Here is a 17,675-nt window from a genome sequence, read left to right as displayed (position 1 = left end):
GTATACCATTTATCACATAATATAAAGAGCTTTATAAAGTATATTAACTCATTTGATGAACTTCCTAACCAACATTACCACAGTGCCTCTGGAGTGAATTTACTGTATTTTAATAAAAAATAATTGACCAAACATCACTGAGCTCCTGAAGGTTAGAATACTTTTATCCACAAGGTGTCGCTGTGAACCTGCAGACAAACCAAGAACATTGATTCTCATGTTTTGTATCTTTTTTGTTTACATGCATTTTTATATTTATTTAACCTTTATTTAACTAGGCAAGTCAGTTAAAAACAAATTCTTACTTTCAATGATGACCTAGGAACAGTGGGTTAACTGCCTTGTTTAGGGGCAGAATGACAGATTTTTACCTTGTCAGATCAGGGATTCGATCTTGCAACCTTACGGTTATTGGTCCAACGCTCTAACCACTAGACTACCTGCAGCCCCATATGACCTCATTTTAGACACCTGTTGACTGAATAGCAAGTGGAAGGGCTCTACTTAGATTTTTATGATGGGTGACATTGTGAAAAGTCAATCTCAAGTGTGATATTTATTTTTCTCTGTAGCCTCAGCTTTGATGTGTCTTTATTAATTAGTCCAAAGTTTGGAAATGGTGTATCCATTGTTGGAATTGGGTCAACATGCCAGTGCAATGATGTGTAGACTAAAGCTAACATTTGCGAATAGCAATTAAGAGGGCTATGCCATTCAGTTGACTAAAAGCAAGAGAGTGCTTCATTGTGTTACTTTAATAACATGTTTATAGGCAACCAACAATGCAGTTTTAAGAAAATACCAAAGAAAAGTAAGAGATAAGAATAACAAATAATTAAAGAGCAGCGGTAAATAACAATAGCGGGCCAATGTGGGTGGGCAACGTTGTCGAGGTAATTGGGGTAATATGTACATGTAGGTAGAGTTATTAAAGTGACTATGCATAGATAATAGATCATGCAAGTAGTCTGGGTAGCCATTTGATTACCTGTTCAGGAGTCTTATGGCTTGGGGGTAGAAGTTGTTTAGAAGCCTCTTGGACCTAGACTTGTCGCTCCGGTACCACTTGCGGTGCGGTAGCAGAGAGAACAGTCTATGACTACGGTGGCTGGTATCATCATGTTTATGACATGGTTATAGCAGATCATATAGAAATCATTGAAATAATCATGATGTAGTTTTCAGAATGAACCACTGACAATGTTATAGAAAAAAATACAAAATAATAGCTAGTGGTCTATTTTCATAATTATTCTGTTGAATTTCTATTCCTGTCTCAAATCACCTGGAACTGACCATTTCAATTGCAGATTGCTGTTTTTAAAACAGACCCATTTTATTAATTCTATTGATAATTCATGTATTTTCACCTCTCATAACGTGTGAAGTTCCTTCCTGGTCCATTCATTGCATGGAGTTGGCACGCTCTCCATCTCGCTACCTGCCTGCGTCTTGATTGGCCGTCTTGACGGAGATTCTACTGTACCATTTCAAACCCGAGTCTGCGCTACTCTACAGTCTGCGGAAGCGGGGGAGGACCGTGAAAATTCCCAACGAGCTCGGGGATTCAATCCGCTGCCAAGGCACTAACCAGTCACCACTTCGGGGAAAAAAGGCTTATCTTTGAAATAGGTCGAGCACTGTGTCTGTTGTAAAATTCGTTCGTTTCCGTTGTCTCGGAAAAGCAACATGCTGGTATAGTAAATATAGGGCTAATAGTTGTTTTTTTATTCCTTCCAAGCGCACATTTCTGTTGGATTTTTATCTGAATAATTATTTATTTTCGTGGATATTTTCGTTATTTTCTTCCACTGTGGAACGTGCGGAGCACGATGTGCACATGCGGTGGGATGCTCATGGGTCTCCTGACAGTTCTCAGATGAGTGATGGAGATTTGATCAGTAAACATTCGCATGTTTTGTTTTTGCACAATATATACACAATTTATGAACGAATGAAAAAATACCAAGAAGCACTGCAAAGATTCGACAGTGATCTTTTTTTGAAAGAGTTGTGCGTGCAGTCTTCTGCATGGTTGCAATAGCCAACATTTCATTGCCATTTTAATTTGTTTAATTGAACTTTTCCATCCGAAGTGCCACTGTTTGCATCATTTCCTTATCATGTATTCACATTTCAATACAATTCCGCAATTGAGACTCGGATAGTTTAGCCTAAATATCCAGCTTATTTCCGTACCGTTATTGGACCGAGGAGAGAGCACAGACGGAGACATGGCTAAAAACCCGTCCGAGGGACCCAATGAGCCAGATCTGAATCAGCTACCGGACGAAGAGCTGCTGCAATGGGGCAAGGAGCAGCTGGTCAACAGGCTAAGGAGAGTGGACAGCGAGAAGTTATACCTGATGATCGAGCACGGAAACATGATGAAAGACATTAACCGGAGGCTGCAGGTGCACCTGCACGAGATCCGCAACCTGAAGGAGATCAACCAGAAGCTCCAGGACGACAACAACGAGCTCCGCGAGCTCTGCTGCTTCCTGGACGACGACCGGCAGAAGGGCAAGAAGCTGTCCCGGGAGTGGCAGCGGTTTGGCCGGTACTCAGCGAACGCCATGTGGAAGGAGGTGGGCACCTACCAGCTAAAGCTCAAAGAACTCGAGGCCAACCAGGAGACAGTGGTGCGCGAGAACACGGACCTGAAGGAGATCATCTTCATGCTGGATGAAGAGAGGAACGGAGCCGGTTCCCGGAGCTCCATAGACTCTCAGTCCAGCCTCACCAACCTGAACGGCGGGACAGGGATAGTTCGGGACTTCGGGGATGGCAGTAGTACCTCCAGCACGGGGAGCGCAGGTAGCCCCGACCACCACCACAGCCACAACCACATACACAAGCTGCCCACGGAGAGGGAGGGCAAGCTGGGCAGCACCTTCCAGAGGAGGTCCATGGATGACCTGTCAGCGCCACACCATCACAGGAGCATCCCTAATGGACTCAATGGTAAGTTTGTACACCTGTAATACACCTGTAATATACACCTGCCATACACTTGTCATGGCCTACATCGGTCCACACATCTGTATGCACCTGTACACACCTGTCCAATGGCCATCTCATCTCAATGGTCCATACCAGCCGGGCGTGAGCTGGGATGTTAAATGCATAGGAGAAGGGGGGATAACATCAGTATTGATATTTGTACTGCATTGTTGAGGGAGCTTGCAAGTAAGCATTTCGCTGCACTGAATACCTGCTGTAAACTAAGTACTTTTTAAATTTTGAATTAGACGTTCCACCAGCAGTAGGGACTAAAGAAGCAGAGCCATCACTATTTGACTCTGAGACAGACTGACCATTCAGACAGACTGACCCTTCAGACAGACAGACCTATTTCATAACACAGGCACGTTGGACAGTGATGCTGCCCAGGCCTGAGTACCCCTCCCTCCTCCAGACGGATCCAGTCAAGGCCCGTACAGCAGTGGATCAACCTGCCATATGACAGTCTGACTGACTGTTTTTTTTCTCCCCGACAGACAGCCAGCACCATATGTGTTGGACTAAACTATTATTATTGTTGTGATTACCTCACTGTTGCTGTGTTTAAATCAGCTTCTCATCCTGAGATGAAGTCATGATTGGGATGCTTACTGTAACACAGGTAATGTGCACACACACACACACACACACACACACACACACACACACACACACACACACACACACACACACACACACACACACACACACACACACAATGGATGCCTAAGTAGCCTCTTCAGTGTCCTACCATCAGATTGATGTGTGGTGAATTAGGTCACTGAGTATCACGGCCCTGAAGGAAGAAGAGCAGACTATTTTAATCGCTTTTAGAAGGTCTCAGGCAAATTGATTTTGGATGAGTTCACTGATTATCACTGTTGTCTTTGGCTCTTGAGGAGCTTTCTCTCTCTCTCTCTCTCTCTCTCTGGCCTGTTTAGGGTCTCTCTCTCAATTTCAATTCAATTCAGGAGACTTTATTGACATGATAAGTTAAATTAGTTACATTGTCAAAGTATACATATAAAAAAAATAGTGTGACCAACAGCAATAAGGCATCAATATCAATGAGAATATGAATCCGTTAAAGCAATAGCTGTAAGGCAGTAACATGACTGAGAAGCCCCATCACATGGTATGAAAGCCAAAACAAAATGGGAAATATGATTGACATTACATTACATTTTCACTGGCTGTCCCTCAGGTTGTAGCAGGAGGACACATATTTGGCTGCCAAAACATTTAGTCTTTTCACCCAATAAATATTTGTAAAAAATTCTTCAGCTGTTATAGTTTCACATTTTTTGTAATGAATTAAAATTTGGGGAAAGAAAGATTATCTTATGTCTGAGTATTTGTCACAGTGTAATAGGAAATGCAGCTCTGTCTCTACCTCTCCCCTGGAGCAGAGTTAGCACAACCTGTCCTCTGGGCAGCCAGGTTTGTCTGTGACGACCGGTTTCTATAGCCAGACTGTTCTCACTGAGTCTGTACCTAGTCAGTGTTTTCCTCAGTTTTCTATCAGTCACAGTGGTCAGATAGTCTGCCACCAAGTACTGTCTGTTTAGAGCCAAATAGCATTGAAGTTTACTTAGATTTTTTGTGGTGTCTTTCCAATAGGTGATATATTTTTCTTTTTGCTTTGTGATGATTTGGTTGGGCCAGATTTTCTGAGTGCTGTCCTGAGGCTCTTTGTGGTTGGTTTGGTTAGTGAAGTGAGCTTCAGAACCAGCTGGCTGAGGGGACTGTTCTCTTGTTCCATATCTTGACATTGTAGGGCTGTGTGATGAAATGTTTTGGGGTCCCTTGTTTTTAGATGGTTGTACAATTTGATGGCTCTTTTTTTCTATTCAAATATGGAGGGGGTATTGGCCCAATTCTGATCTACATGAGTTTTTCTTTGCACTTGCAATACGGTCTTGCAAAACTCTGTATGCAGTATTTCGATTGGATGTTTGTCTCTCTCTCTCTCTCTCTCTCTCTCTCTCTCTGTGTCTCTGTGCCTCTGTACTCGCTCTCTTCCTCTCTCTGCTAAGGGTCTCTGTCTCTGCTAAGGGTCTCTGTCTCTGCTAAGGGTCTCTGTCTCTCTGCTAAGGGTCTCTCTCTCTGCTAAGGGTCTCTCTCTCTGCTAAGGGTCTCTCTCTCTGCTAAGGGTCTCTCTCTCTGCTAAGGGTCTCTCTCTCTGCTAAGGGTCTCTCTCTCTGCTAAGGGTCTCTGTCTCTCTGCTTAGGGGACATTTGAAATGCATCAAGCGGACTAGAAATCAATGCGCTGTTCTAAGACCTAAATACCCAGGCTTTAGCAGAGTGTTGGATGAAATACCATAATGAAATAGGATGCTAAGCCGAGTTTAATCTGCACATCACCACCATTACCCCACCCACGCTCACGTACGCACTCATTCACTCACGTACGCACTCACTCACTCACTCACTCACTCACTCACTCACTCACTCACTCACTCACTCACTCACTCACTCACTCACTCACTCACTCACTCACTCACTCACTCACTCACTCACTCACTCACTCACTCACTCACTCACAACTCACTCACTCACTCACTCACTCACTCACTCACTCACTCACTCACTCACTCACTCACTCACTCACTCACTCACTCACTCACTCACTCACTCACTCACTCACTCACTCACTCACAAACACACCACAGTGATTTGTTCTTTAGGATAAATACAGTCTGTTTCTGGCTGTAGCATACAAACAGACAGGCCGCCTAAATCCAGCCTCTGATTCGTTTGTTTTAGGAACGCAACACGGGTGCGCTTCCTCAAGGAAATATCCTTCTATGTTCGGATTCCATAGCTGGTGTCTTTTGACATTCCAGGAATTCTAGAATCTTAAAACCCTGAAGGTAGATATACCGTATCCTAGCAGCATGTTAGCAAGCGGAGCTGTTTTTAATCTGCACACAAACACATTTTTTGGCCATGTTTGTGCATCATTGCGTAACAGCAATATTGTGTGTGCTTGTCTGCCTGTGGCGGAATGGGGCTGGGCAGGGCTCACCTCTCTAGCCTCTCTAAGCTGATGTTATGCTAAGTGATGTTCTTGCGAAGCCCCTGAACCAAACCGTCCGTCTATGCCCTGGGCTGACACTGTACTGTACAACCCTATGCTCATCACTGTCAGACAATCTGGATCTCCATAGCTTGTCTCCATGACTGGCATGGACTGTGTGTCAACACAAGACTCACTGTAGGGAATGATTACTCTATCTGTACATGTAAAAATATGTATATATATTTGTAATTAAATCTGACATCTTTTTGATGGGGACATTCTCTCCACTATCCCAGCTCTCTCCTCACTCGGTCAGTGTCAGTCAGTCAGAGTCAGTCAGTCTGACTGACTCAGTCAGTCAGTCAGAGCCAAGCTGATGGATGAGGAGAGGAGGCGATGTGTAGATCTGTTGTTTGAAGTCCAAGGGGAACAGTTGTTAGTTGCTGACTGGATGCTGAGTTCTGTAGCTTCAGTCAAGGCATCCAGATGCCAAGGAAGCCTTGGGGACTTTAGCAGACAAACATTAAAACCGTTACCGAGGTGCTAAATGAGAGACCACTGTGCCAGAGTGGGAGGATGGGCAGATGGATGGAAGAAGGGGAGGAGTGGGAATTCTAGAGCTGGCATCCTCTTAAAGAATGAATCCAACCAACAACTACAGAATACTATTGTTCTGCCTGGTCTCCACTCAAAAAGATCCCCCACATAGCCCTCGCCACATTTCTGGCTCCTCTACCCCTTAATAAGAAAGAGGAGGGAGAGAGAGCAAGCAAGGGGCGCGAGACAGGCAAGCAAACAAAAGGCCTTCAAAGAGGCTTGGTAGTAGGGGGTTGGCTGGGAGGTGGTGGGGGGTTAGGCTAGGGAGAGGTGGCGGTATTGCTGGGGTGAAGTTGTGGGTAGGCTTGGTAGTAGTGGGGGGGGGTCAGTGTAATTGCATTTTTGAGTGAGCTTGAGTCTGGTGACACACCCTCTCTCCTCTTGGGGATAACTAGCTCTATACACACACATCTAAAGTTGAGCTTTCTTAACCTGGAGAGATGGAGGTTAGCCTACAAGTATTGAAACACCAATGGATGCTTTACATGCAACTTCTTTTTCCAGACTTCTGTTTGCTGGGATGGGTTATTAAAGATCTTTGATGGGATGGGTTATTAAAGATCTTTGATGGAATGGGTTATTACAGATCTTTGATGGAATGGGTTATTACAGATCTTTGATGGAATGGGTTGTAAATGATGGGATGGGTTATTACAGATCTTTGATGGAATGGGTTATTACAGATCTTTGATGGAATGGGTTATTACAGATCTTTGATGGAATGGGTTGTAAATGATGGGATGGGTTATTACAGATCTTTGATGGGATGGGTTATTAAAGATATTTGATGGAATGGGTTATTACAGATCTTTGCTGGGATGGGTTATTACAGATCTTTGATGGAATGGGTTGTAAATGATGGGATGGGTTATTAAAGGTCTTTGATGGAATGGGTTATTAAAGATCTTTGATGGGATGGGTTATTACAGATCTTTGATGGAATGGGTTGTAAATGATGGAATGGGTTATTAAAGATCTTTGATGGGATGGGTTATTAAAGGTCTTTGATGGAATGGGTTGTAAATGATGGAATGGGTTATTAAAGATCTTTGATGGGATGGGTTGTAAATGATGGAATGGGTTATTAAAGATCTTTGCTGGGATGGGTTATTAAAGATCTTTGATGGAATGGGTTGTAAATGATGGAATGGGTTATTAAAGATCTTTGATGGGTTGGGTTGTAAATGATGGAATGGGTTATTAAAGATCTTTGATGGGATGGGTTGTAAATGATGGAATGGGTTATTAAAGATCTTTGATGGGATGGGTTATTAAAGATCTTTGCTTGATTGAAGCCTGAACTAAAACTATGCCTGAAACTATACTGCCTGTACATTGCGTGTGCCTATGTATACAACCGTGCGTGACTTTTGTTTTATGTCCAGGAGTCAGTGCCTGCATTAGGCTAACCTTCCATCCATATAGGCTACATGCTGATTTCAGCGTGTGCTGGCTAGGTTCGGTGATGACACCGAGCATTGAGTGGAGCCTGAACAGAAACTATGTAGCCTATATGGATGTTATATTGCGTGTGTCTGTGTGTATAGTACAGCAGTCACTTGTGTTCTGTTTCCAGGAGCCACTGTCTGCATTCACTTATATCATTGGTGGTCTGGAATCTGGAATGGGATTCCACCCAAGGCTCTGAAATATGATGCAGTTGAGTTGCACATGTACAGTAAGACTTGCAGTGCATTGTGGTGACTTGACTTTGTGTGTGTGTGCATGTCTGTGTGCGTACGTGTGTGTGTGTGTGTCTACAGTTCTGTCCTGAGGTCTGGTTTGTATTTTTTGTAAGGCTCCAGACCTGATGAGACCAATACATTTCTCTAAACCTGTCTGTCTCTGTGTCTTAGTGCTGCTGGGTTGAAATAGCACAGATATGCAAATACGGATAGTCCCTTCACAGGCCACGCCTCCTGACTAGGACTGGGCGAAATGGACAAAATATCATATCATGATATTTGTCACATATTTGATGGTATTTAACAGTATTTGATGTTTCTGAATAATACATGTTCTAAGTAGGCTTTCTGGGTGGTTCATGACCCTAGTGTAGTTCATGACCCTAGGGTGTCAACATAAATTATGAGTGATTTCAAAGGGACTTTCTTCATTTACACTGTTCAATCTGACTACGTGACTATGTGCGTATCACATTTAACAAACCAAACATTGAAATACCGCTATAGAAGGTAAAGTAAAAACTCCGGTCTGTGCATCAATACCGGTATATAGTAAAATAAGGTATACCGCCCAGCCCTATTCCTGACCCTACAAAGACCTCTCTCACTCTCTCTCTGTCTCTCTCTCTGTCTCTCACTCTCTCTCTCTCTCTCTCTCTCTCTCTCTCTCTCTCAATTCAATGTAATTTAATTTGCTTTATTGGCATGACGTAACAATGTACATATTGCCAAGCTCATGTTTACAATATGAAAATAATAAGAATCAAATCTCTCTCTCTCAATTCAATTTCAATTTAAGGGCCTTATTGGCATGGGAAACATATGTTAACATTGCCAAAGCAAGTTAAGTAGATAATAAACAAAAAGTGAAATAAAGAATAACAATTAACAGTAAACATTACACTCACAGACGTTCCACAAGAATAAAGACATGTCAAATGTCATATTATGTCTATATACACTGTTGTAACGATGTGCAAATAGTTAAAGTACAAAAGGGAAAATAAATGTATGTACATATGGGTTGTATTTACAATGGTGTTTGTTCTTCACTGGTTGACCTTTTCTTGTGGCAACAGGTCACAAATCTTGCTGCTGTGATGTCACAAATATGTGTCTCTAATATGGTCATACATTTGGCAGGAGGTTAGGAAGTGCAAGCTCAGTTTACACCTCATTTTGTGGGCAGTGTTCACATAGCCTGTCTTCTCTTGAGAGCCAGGTCTGCCTACATGGGCCTTTCTCAATAGCACGGCTATGCTCACTGAGTCTGTACATAGTCAAAGCTTTCCTTAAGTTTGGGTCAGTCACAGTGGTCATGTATTCTGCCACTGTGTACTCTCTGTTTAGGGCCAAATAGCATTTTAGTTTGCTCAGTTTTTTTGAGAATTCTTTCCATTGTGTCAAGTAATTATCTTTTTGTTTTCTCATGATTTGGTTGGGTCTAATTGTGTTGCTGTCCTGGGGCTCTTCTCCAGGTTTATTTCTCTGTAGGTGATGGCTTTGTTATGGAAGGTTTGGGAATCTTCCTTTTAGGTGGTTGTAGAATTTAACAGATATTTTCTGGATTTGGATAGTTAGCGGGTATCGGCCTAATTCTGTTCTGCATGCATTATTTGGTGTTTTATGTTGTACACTGAAGATTTTTTTGCAGAATTCGGCATGCAGAGTCTCAATTTGGTGTTTGTCCCATTTTGTGAAGTCTTGGTTTGTGAGCAGACCCCAGACCTCACAACCATAAAAGGCAATGGGTTCTATAACTGATTTAAGTATTTTTTGCCAGATCCTAATGGGTATGTCGAAATTTATGTTCCTTTTGATGGCATAGAAGGCCCTTCTTGCCTTGTTTTTCAGCTCGTTCACAGCTTTGTGGAAGTTACCTGTGTCACTGATGTTTAGGCCGAGGTATGTATTGTTTTTTGTGTGCTCTAGGGAAACGGTGTCTAGATGGAATTTGTGTTTGTGGTCCTGGCAACTGGACCTTTTTTGGAACACCATTATTTTTGTCTTACTGAGATTTACTGTCAGGGCCCAGGTCTGACAGAATCTGTGCTGAAGATCTAGGTGCTGCTGTAGGCCCTCCTTGGTTGGGGACAGAAGCACCAGATCATCAGCAAACAGTAGACTCTCCCTCCCTCCCTCCCTCCCTCCCTCCCTCCCTCCCTCCCTCCCTCCCTCCCTCCCTCCCTCCCTCCCTCCCTCCCTCTCTCTTTCATTACATTGCTGCCTGTACATGAGAGTCAGTGTAGTTTGTAAATTAGTCATAGTTACCTGGGAATCCACCTCACGCTCAACCAAGCTGCTAAGAAAGCAAACTTTCTCACAAAAAGTATAGGCCTAAGTGCAAATGTTGGTGCACTTTATCTAATATGCAGAAGTCTGATTTCCATTTAAGTAAATAAGACAGTGCAAGATATATTCTCGAGTATAGCAGTCTAAATCACATCACTGTTGTTGATGGTATAATTGGGGCCGTTATTAATGAGGATTAGACAGTCATAAACCAGTTTTAAAGTGTTGAATTAGTAAACAGTTCTAGGCCAGCTGTGGGAGGGTTAGTCTATTAGCTATATATGCTAATTAGAGACAGACCCGCCCTGCTCTGGTCCCAGCAGCAGATGACCCCTCAAGGGTTAATTTGGTTTTAGTGTGTGTGTGTGTGTGTGTGTGTGTGTGTGTGTGTGTGTGTGTGTGTGTGTGTGTGTGTGTGTGTGTGTGTGTGTGTGTGTGTGTGTGTGTGTGTGTGTGTGTGTGTGTGTGTGTGTGTGTGTGTGTGTGTGTGTGTGTGTGTGTCAGTTTTTAGGGAATGCAGCACCGGAATTAAACTCTGTTGAGAGTTAAAGGCCATGATTTAGAACAGTGGGCCACAGACATTGATAAATGATCCGTCTTCTGTATCCATTATGTCTTTCAGGAGTTAGCGCTGGTTACCATGGTGTTATTCAGTTAGGAACTGGGTTCTCCAGAGAATGACAATGCTGTGAAAAAGTGTTTTTGATTTTGTAACTAGACCTAGGCTATCTTTCTGTTTCTTAATAATATGGTGAAGATAAACCATTTTGATGTTTCATTAAGTTGATTTTAATGTTATTTTTAGAGGAACACTAACTCTTTGAGTAATAATTTAGTCGCACCATAAAACTCAAGCTCTTGGACTAAATTAGATTCAAATTAGACTCTGTTAGTCACGCAGAGAAACACCATAAAATAGAATGGCTTTTTAAACTGTGACTTTTAACACCTACACACATAATTGCTTTAATTGCGTCATTACTGGGCCCGGTGTGTGTGTGTGTGTGAACGTGTTTGTGTGTTCGACCTCTTTTCTGTCTGATTTTATCACCGGGTCATCATTCAGGCTGGAATCTCTCTCCTCCCCTTTCTCTCTCTATCTCTCTGGTGGGCAGAGAATATCACGGAGCACCCTGGGTACCGGTACAGAGTCAATGTGCGGGGGCACAGGTTAGTTGAGGTTAGTCGAGGTTAGTCGAGGTTGGTTGAGGTTAGTTGAGGTAATATGTACATGTAGGTAAAGGTGAAGTGACTATGCATGGATAGTAAACAGAGTAGCAGCAGCGTAAAAATGGGGTCAATGCAAATAGTCCGGTGGCCATTTGATTAACTGGTTAGCAGTCTTATGGCTTGGGGGTAGAAGCTGTTAAGGAGCCTTTTGGACCTAGACTTGGCGCTCCGGTACCGTTTGCCATGCGATAGCAGAGAGAACAGTCTATGACTTGGGTGACTGGAGTCTTTGACAATTTTTGGGGCTTCCTCTGACACCGCCGGGTATAGATGTCCTGGATGGCAGGAAGCTTGGCCCCAGTGATGTAGTGGGCCGTACGCACTACCCTCAGATGACGAGCGGTTGCCATACCAAACGGTGATGCAACCAATCAGGATGCTCTCGATGGTGCAGCTGTAGAACTTTTTGCGGATCTGAGGACCCATGCCAAATCTTTTCAGTCTCCTGAGGGGAAGTAGGCATTGTCGAGGGGAAGGGCAGTGTGGAGTGTAATATAAATTGCATCATCTGTGGATCTGTTGGGGTGGTATGTGATTTGTAGTTGGTCTAGGGTTTCTGGTATGATGGTGTCGATGTGAGCCATGACCAGCTTTTCAAAGTACTTCATGGGTACAGGCGTGAGTGCTACAGGGCGGTAGTCATTTTGGCAGGTTACCTTGGCGTTCTTGGGCACAAGGACTATGGTGGTCTGCTTGAAACATGTACATTTGAAGTTGGACGTTTACATACACCTTAGCCAAATACATTTAAACTCAGTTTTTCACAATTCCTGACATTTAATCAGAGTAAAGATTCCCTGTCTTAGGTCAGTTAGGATCACCACTTTATATTAAGAATGTGAAATGTCAGAATAATAGTAGAGAGAATGATTTATTTCAGATTTGATTTCTTTCATCACATTCCCAGTGGGTCAGAAGTTTACATACACTCAATTATTGTTTGGTACCATTGCCTTTAAATTGTTTAACTTGGGTCAAACGGTAGCCTTCCACAAGCTTCCCACAATAAGTTGCGTGAATTTTGGCCCATTCCTCCTGACAGAGATGGTGTAACTGAGTCAGGTTTGTAGGCCTCCTTGCTCGCACACGCTTTTTCAGTTCTGCCCACAGAATTTCTATGGGATTGAGGTCAGGGCTTTGTGACGGCCACTCCAATACCTTGACTTTGTTGTCCTTAAGCCATTTTGCCACACCTTTGGAAGTTTGCTTGGGGTCATTGTCCATTTGGAAGACCCATTTGCGACCTGTAACGATCGTCTATAGGTGATTGAGCGGACCAATGCGCAGCGGGTGCTGAATACATAATGAAATTTAATGAAGATCCAACCAAAACAGAACACTGACAAAATACAAAACAAATAAACGACGTGAACGAATGAGACAGTACCGTGTGGTGCACAGACACAGACACAGCAACATTCACCCACAAACAAACAGTGAGAACAGCCTACCTTAATATGGTTCTCAATCAGAGGAAACGTCAAACACCTGCCTCTAATTGAGAACCATATTAGGCAACACATTTAACCCCACATAGAAACACATAACATAGACTACCCACCCAGCTCACGTCCTGACCAACTAAACAAAGTTAAACAAAGGAAAATAAGGTCAGGAACGTGACAGTACCCCCCCCCCCCCCCCCCCCCCAAGATGCGGACTCCGGCCGCATAACTGAACCTCAAGGGGAGGGTCTGGGTGGGCATCTGTCCACGGTGGCGGCTCCGGCTCCGGACGTGGTCCCCACCCCACCATAGTCAATCCCCGCTTCCGTAGCCTCCTCCAAATGGCCACCCTCCAAATTAACCCCACCGGACTGAGGGGCAACACCGGACTGAGGGGCAGCTCCGGACTGAGGGGCAGCTCCGGACTGAGGGGCAGCTCCGGACTGAGGGGCAGCTCCGGACTGGCTGGCGGATCCTGGCTGGCTGGCTCTGGCGGATCCTGGCTGGCTGGCTCTGGCGGATCCTGGCTGGCTGGCTCTGGCGGATCCTGGCTGGCTGGCTCTGGCGGATCCTGGCTGGCTGGCTCTGGCGGATCCTGTCTGGCGGAAGGCTCTGGCTGCTCCTGTCTGGCGGAAGGCTCTGGCTGCTCCTGTCTGGCGGAAGGCTCTGGCTGCTCCTGTCTGGCGGAAGGCTCTAGCGGCTCCTGTCTGGCGGACGGCTCTAGCGGCTCCTGTCTGGCGGACGGCTCTAGCGGCTCCTGTCTGGCGGACGGCTCTAGCGGCTCCTGTCTGGCGGACGGCTCTAGCGGCTCCTGTCTGGCAGATGGCTCTGAAGGCTCATGACAGACGGGCGGCTTTGAAGGCTCAGTACAGACGGGCAGTTCATGCGGCGCTTGGCAGACGGACAGCTCAGACGGCGTTGGGCAGACGGGCAGTTCAGGCGCCGTTGGGCAGACGGGCAGTTCAGGCGCCGTTGGGCAGACGGGCAGTTCAGACGCCGCTGGGCAGACGGCAGACTCTGGCCGGCTGAGGCGCACTGTAGGCCTGGTGCGTGGTGCCGGAACTGGAGGTACCGGGCTAAGGACACGCACCTTCAGGCTAGTGCGGGGAGCAGCAACAGGACGCACAGGACTCTGGAGGCGCACAGGAGGCTTAGTGCGTGGTGTAGGCACTGGTGGTAATGGGCAGGAGACACGCACCATAGGGCTAGTGCGTGGAGGAGGAACAGGGCTCTGGAGACGCACAGGAGGCTTGGTGCGTGGTGCCGGCACTGGTGGTACTGGGCTGGGGCGGGGACGTGGCGCCGGATATACCGGACCATGCAGGCGTACTGGCTCCCTTGAGCACTGAGCCTGCCCAACCTTACCTGGTTGTATGCTCCCCGTCGCCCGACCAGTGCGGGGAGGTGGAATAACCCGCACTGGGCTGTGTATGCGAACCGGGGACACCATGCGTAAGGCTGGTGCCATGTATGCCATTCATGACATCCGGCTCAATACTCAATCTAGCCCTGCCAGTGCGGGGAGGTGGAATAACCCGCACCGGGCTATGCACACGTACAGGAGACACCGTGCGCTCTACCGCATAACACGGTGTCTGCCCGTACTCTCGCTCTCCACGGTAAGCTCGGGGAGTTGGCGCAGGTCTCCTACCTGACTTCGCCACACTCCCTTGTAGCCCCCCCCCCCCCCAAGAAATTTTTGGGCTTGACTCACAGGCTTCCGTGCTAGCCGCGTACCCTCATAACGCCGGTTCCTCTCTCCGGTTGCCTCTGCTCTCCTAACTGCCTCCAGCTGTTCCCATGGGAGGCGATCTCTTCCAGCCAGGATCTCCTCCCATGTGTAGCAACCCTTGCCATCCAAAACTTCCTCCCATGTCCATTCCTCCTTCTTGCGCTGTTGCTGCTGCCCGTTAACCCGCTGCTTGATCCTTCGTTGGTGGGTGATTCTGTAACGATAGAAACACATAACATAGACTACCCACCCAGCTCACGTCCTGACCAACTAAACAAAGTTAAACAAAGGAAAATAAGGTCAGGAACGTGACATGACCAAGCTTTAACTTCCTGACTGATGTCTTGAGATGTTGCTTCAATATATCCACATAATTTTCCTACCTCATGATGCCATCTATTTTGTGAAGTGCACCAGTCCCTCCTGCAGCAAAGCACCCCCACAACATGATGCTGCCACCCCCATGCTTCACAGTTGGGATGGTGTTCTTCGGCTTGCAAGCCTCCCCCTTTTTCTTCCAAACATAACGATGGTCATTATGGCCAAACAGTCATATTTTTGTTTCATCAGACCAGAGGACATTTCTCCAAAAAGTACGATATTTGTCCCCATGTGCAGTTGCAAACCGTAGTCTGGCTTTTTTATGTCGGTTTTGGAGCAGTGGCTTCTTCCTTGCTGAGTGGCCTTTCAGGTTATGTCGATATAGGACTCGTTATACTGTGGATATAGACACATTTGTACCTGTGTCCTCTAGCATCTTCACAGGGTCCTTTGCTGTTGTTCTGGGATTGATTTGCACTTTTCGTACCAAAGTGCGTTCATCTCTAGGAGACAGAACACGTCTCCTTCCTGAGCGGTATGATGGTAACGTGGTCCCAGAGTGTTTATACTTGCGTACTATTGTTTGTACAGATGAACGTGGTACCTTCAGGCGTTTGATATCAGATATCAGGAGGATAGAATTATGGTTAGATTTGCCAAATGGAGGGCGAGGGAGAACTTTGTGCGTGTCTCTGTGTGTTGAGTAAAGGTGGTCTCATGTTTTTTTCCCCTCTGGTTGCACATGTGACATGCTAGTAGAAATGAGGTAAATCTGATTCAATGTCTCCTGCATTAAAGTCCCCGGCCACTAGGAGCGCCGCTTCTGGATGAGCATTCTCTTGTTTTCTTATGGCCTTATACAGCTCATTTAGTGTGGTCTTAGCGCCTGCAACGGTTTGTGGTGGTAAATAGACGGCTACGAAAAATATAGATTACTTCCTTAATACTAGAGATCGCGCAGCATCTGTTATTGACAAATAAACACAGACCACCGCTCGTCTTACCGAAGGTTGCTGATTTCTCTTGCCGATGCACGGAAAACCCAGCAAACTTGATATTATCCATGTCATCGTTCAGCCATAACTCGGTGAAACATAAGATATTATAGTTTTTGATGTCCCGTTGGTGCACGTTCGCCAGTAGGACGGATGGTAAAGGCGGATTATCCACTCGACGACGAATTCTCATGAAGCACCCGGATCTGCGCCCCCTGTATCGGCGTTTCCTCTTCATGCGAGTGATGTGGATTTGGGCCTGGTCCGGGAGGAGACGTAAATCTTTCGCCTCCGATTCATTAAAGAAAAAATATTCGTCCAGTCCGAGGTGAGTAATCGCCGTTCTGATGTACAGAAGCTCTTTTCGGTCATAAGAAATGGTGGCAGAAAAATTTACAAAATAATTTACAAAAAAAGTTACAACGCCCTCGAAACGGCAGCCATCCCCTCCGGCACCAGTCTCAAGCTGTCTGTCTGTCTGTCTGTCTGTCTGTCTGTCTGTCTGTCTGTCTGTCTGTCTGTCTGTCTGTCTGTCTGTCTGTCTGTCTGTCTGTCTGTCTGTCTGTCTGTCCGTCTGTCTGTCCGTCCGTCCGTCCGTCCGTCTCGGGCTCCCGAGTGGCACAGTGGTCTAAGGCACTGCATCTCAGTGCTAGAAGTGTCATTACAGACTCCTTGGTTCAAATCCAGGCTGTATCACAACTGGCTGTGATTGGGAGTCCCATAGGGCGGCACACAATTGGCCCAGCATCGTCCGGGTTTGGCCGGTGTAGGCCGTCATTGTAAATAAGAATTTGTTCTTAACTGATGTGCCTAGTTAAATATATATATATATATATATATATATATATATATATGAAATTCTGTCACTCTGTATTCACCACAGGACATGAGTCAGCATCTCACATTCACCTGTCTCACCTATTGCTTCTAGCTCCCCTCCACAGTCATTCAGTCTGTATTAGTTGAACTGTGTTGGTGTGTAATGCCACACCTTGAGAAGGTGAGGCTATTCACTCACCTGGCTCAGCTGTGTGGCAACTCTCCTGTGAGCCTAGCCTACCTGAATGGGCTTCTCTCCAGTTAAAAAAGTAATTAAGTCAGCAAAGACAAGTGGCAGTGATTCATTGAGAAGTAGAGAGTCTATAGAGACACTCAGTCTGTGTACATGTTCTGTTGAACAAATAGGCCTGAAGGAAAGAGAACGGAGATGGAGTAACTAAATATGTGAAAAGCACGGCTCAAGTATTCATGGTTTATTACAGCACTACAAATTCTGGTTAACTTTTTTTTTTAAAGCTTCCTATTTAGTTTTCAATTTCCCCATTAGACTATTACTACTATGCTTATAAGA

General features: G+C 45.4%; 1 protein-coding gene across 1 annotated transcript in view; it reads left to right on the top strand.

Annotated features, from left to right (window-relative positions):
- Window positions 1-1,433: 1,433 nt before the first annotated feature.
- Window positions 1,434-17,675, top strand: part of LOC120024161 (coiled-coil domain-containing protein 85C-B-like) — a 110,620-nt gene continuing 94,378 nt past the window's right edge. Inside the window, exon 1 of the mRNA XM_038968327.1 lies at window positions 1,434-2,964. Within this exon, the coding sequence (XP_038824255.1) occupies window positions 2,235-2,964 (730 nt within the window). The 5' untranslated portion in view covers window positions 1,434-2,234. The remainder of the gene's footprint in view (window positions 2,965-17,675) is intronic.

This window comes from Salvelinus namaycush, chromosome 29, assembly GCF_016432855.1.
Source record: "Salvelinus namaycush isolate Seneca chromosome 29, SaNama_1.0, whole genome shotgun sequence".
NCBI lineage: Eukaryota > Metazoa > Chordata > Actinopteri > Salmoniformes > Salmonidae > Salvelinus > Salvelinus namaycush.
This window is presented reverse-complemented; position numbering and strand designations above follow the sequence as displayed.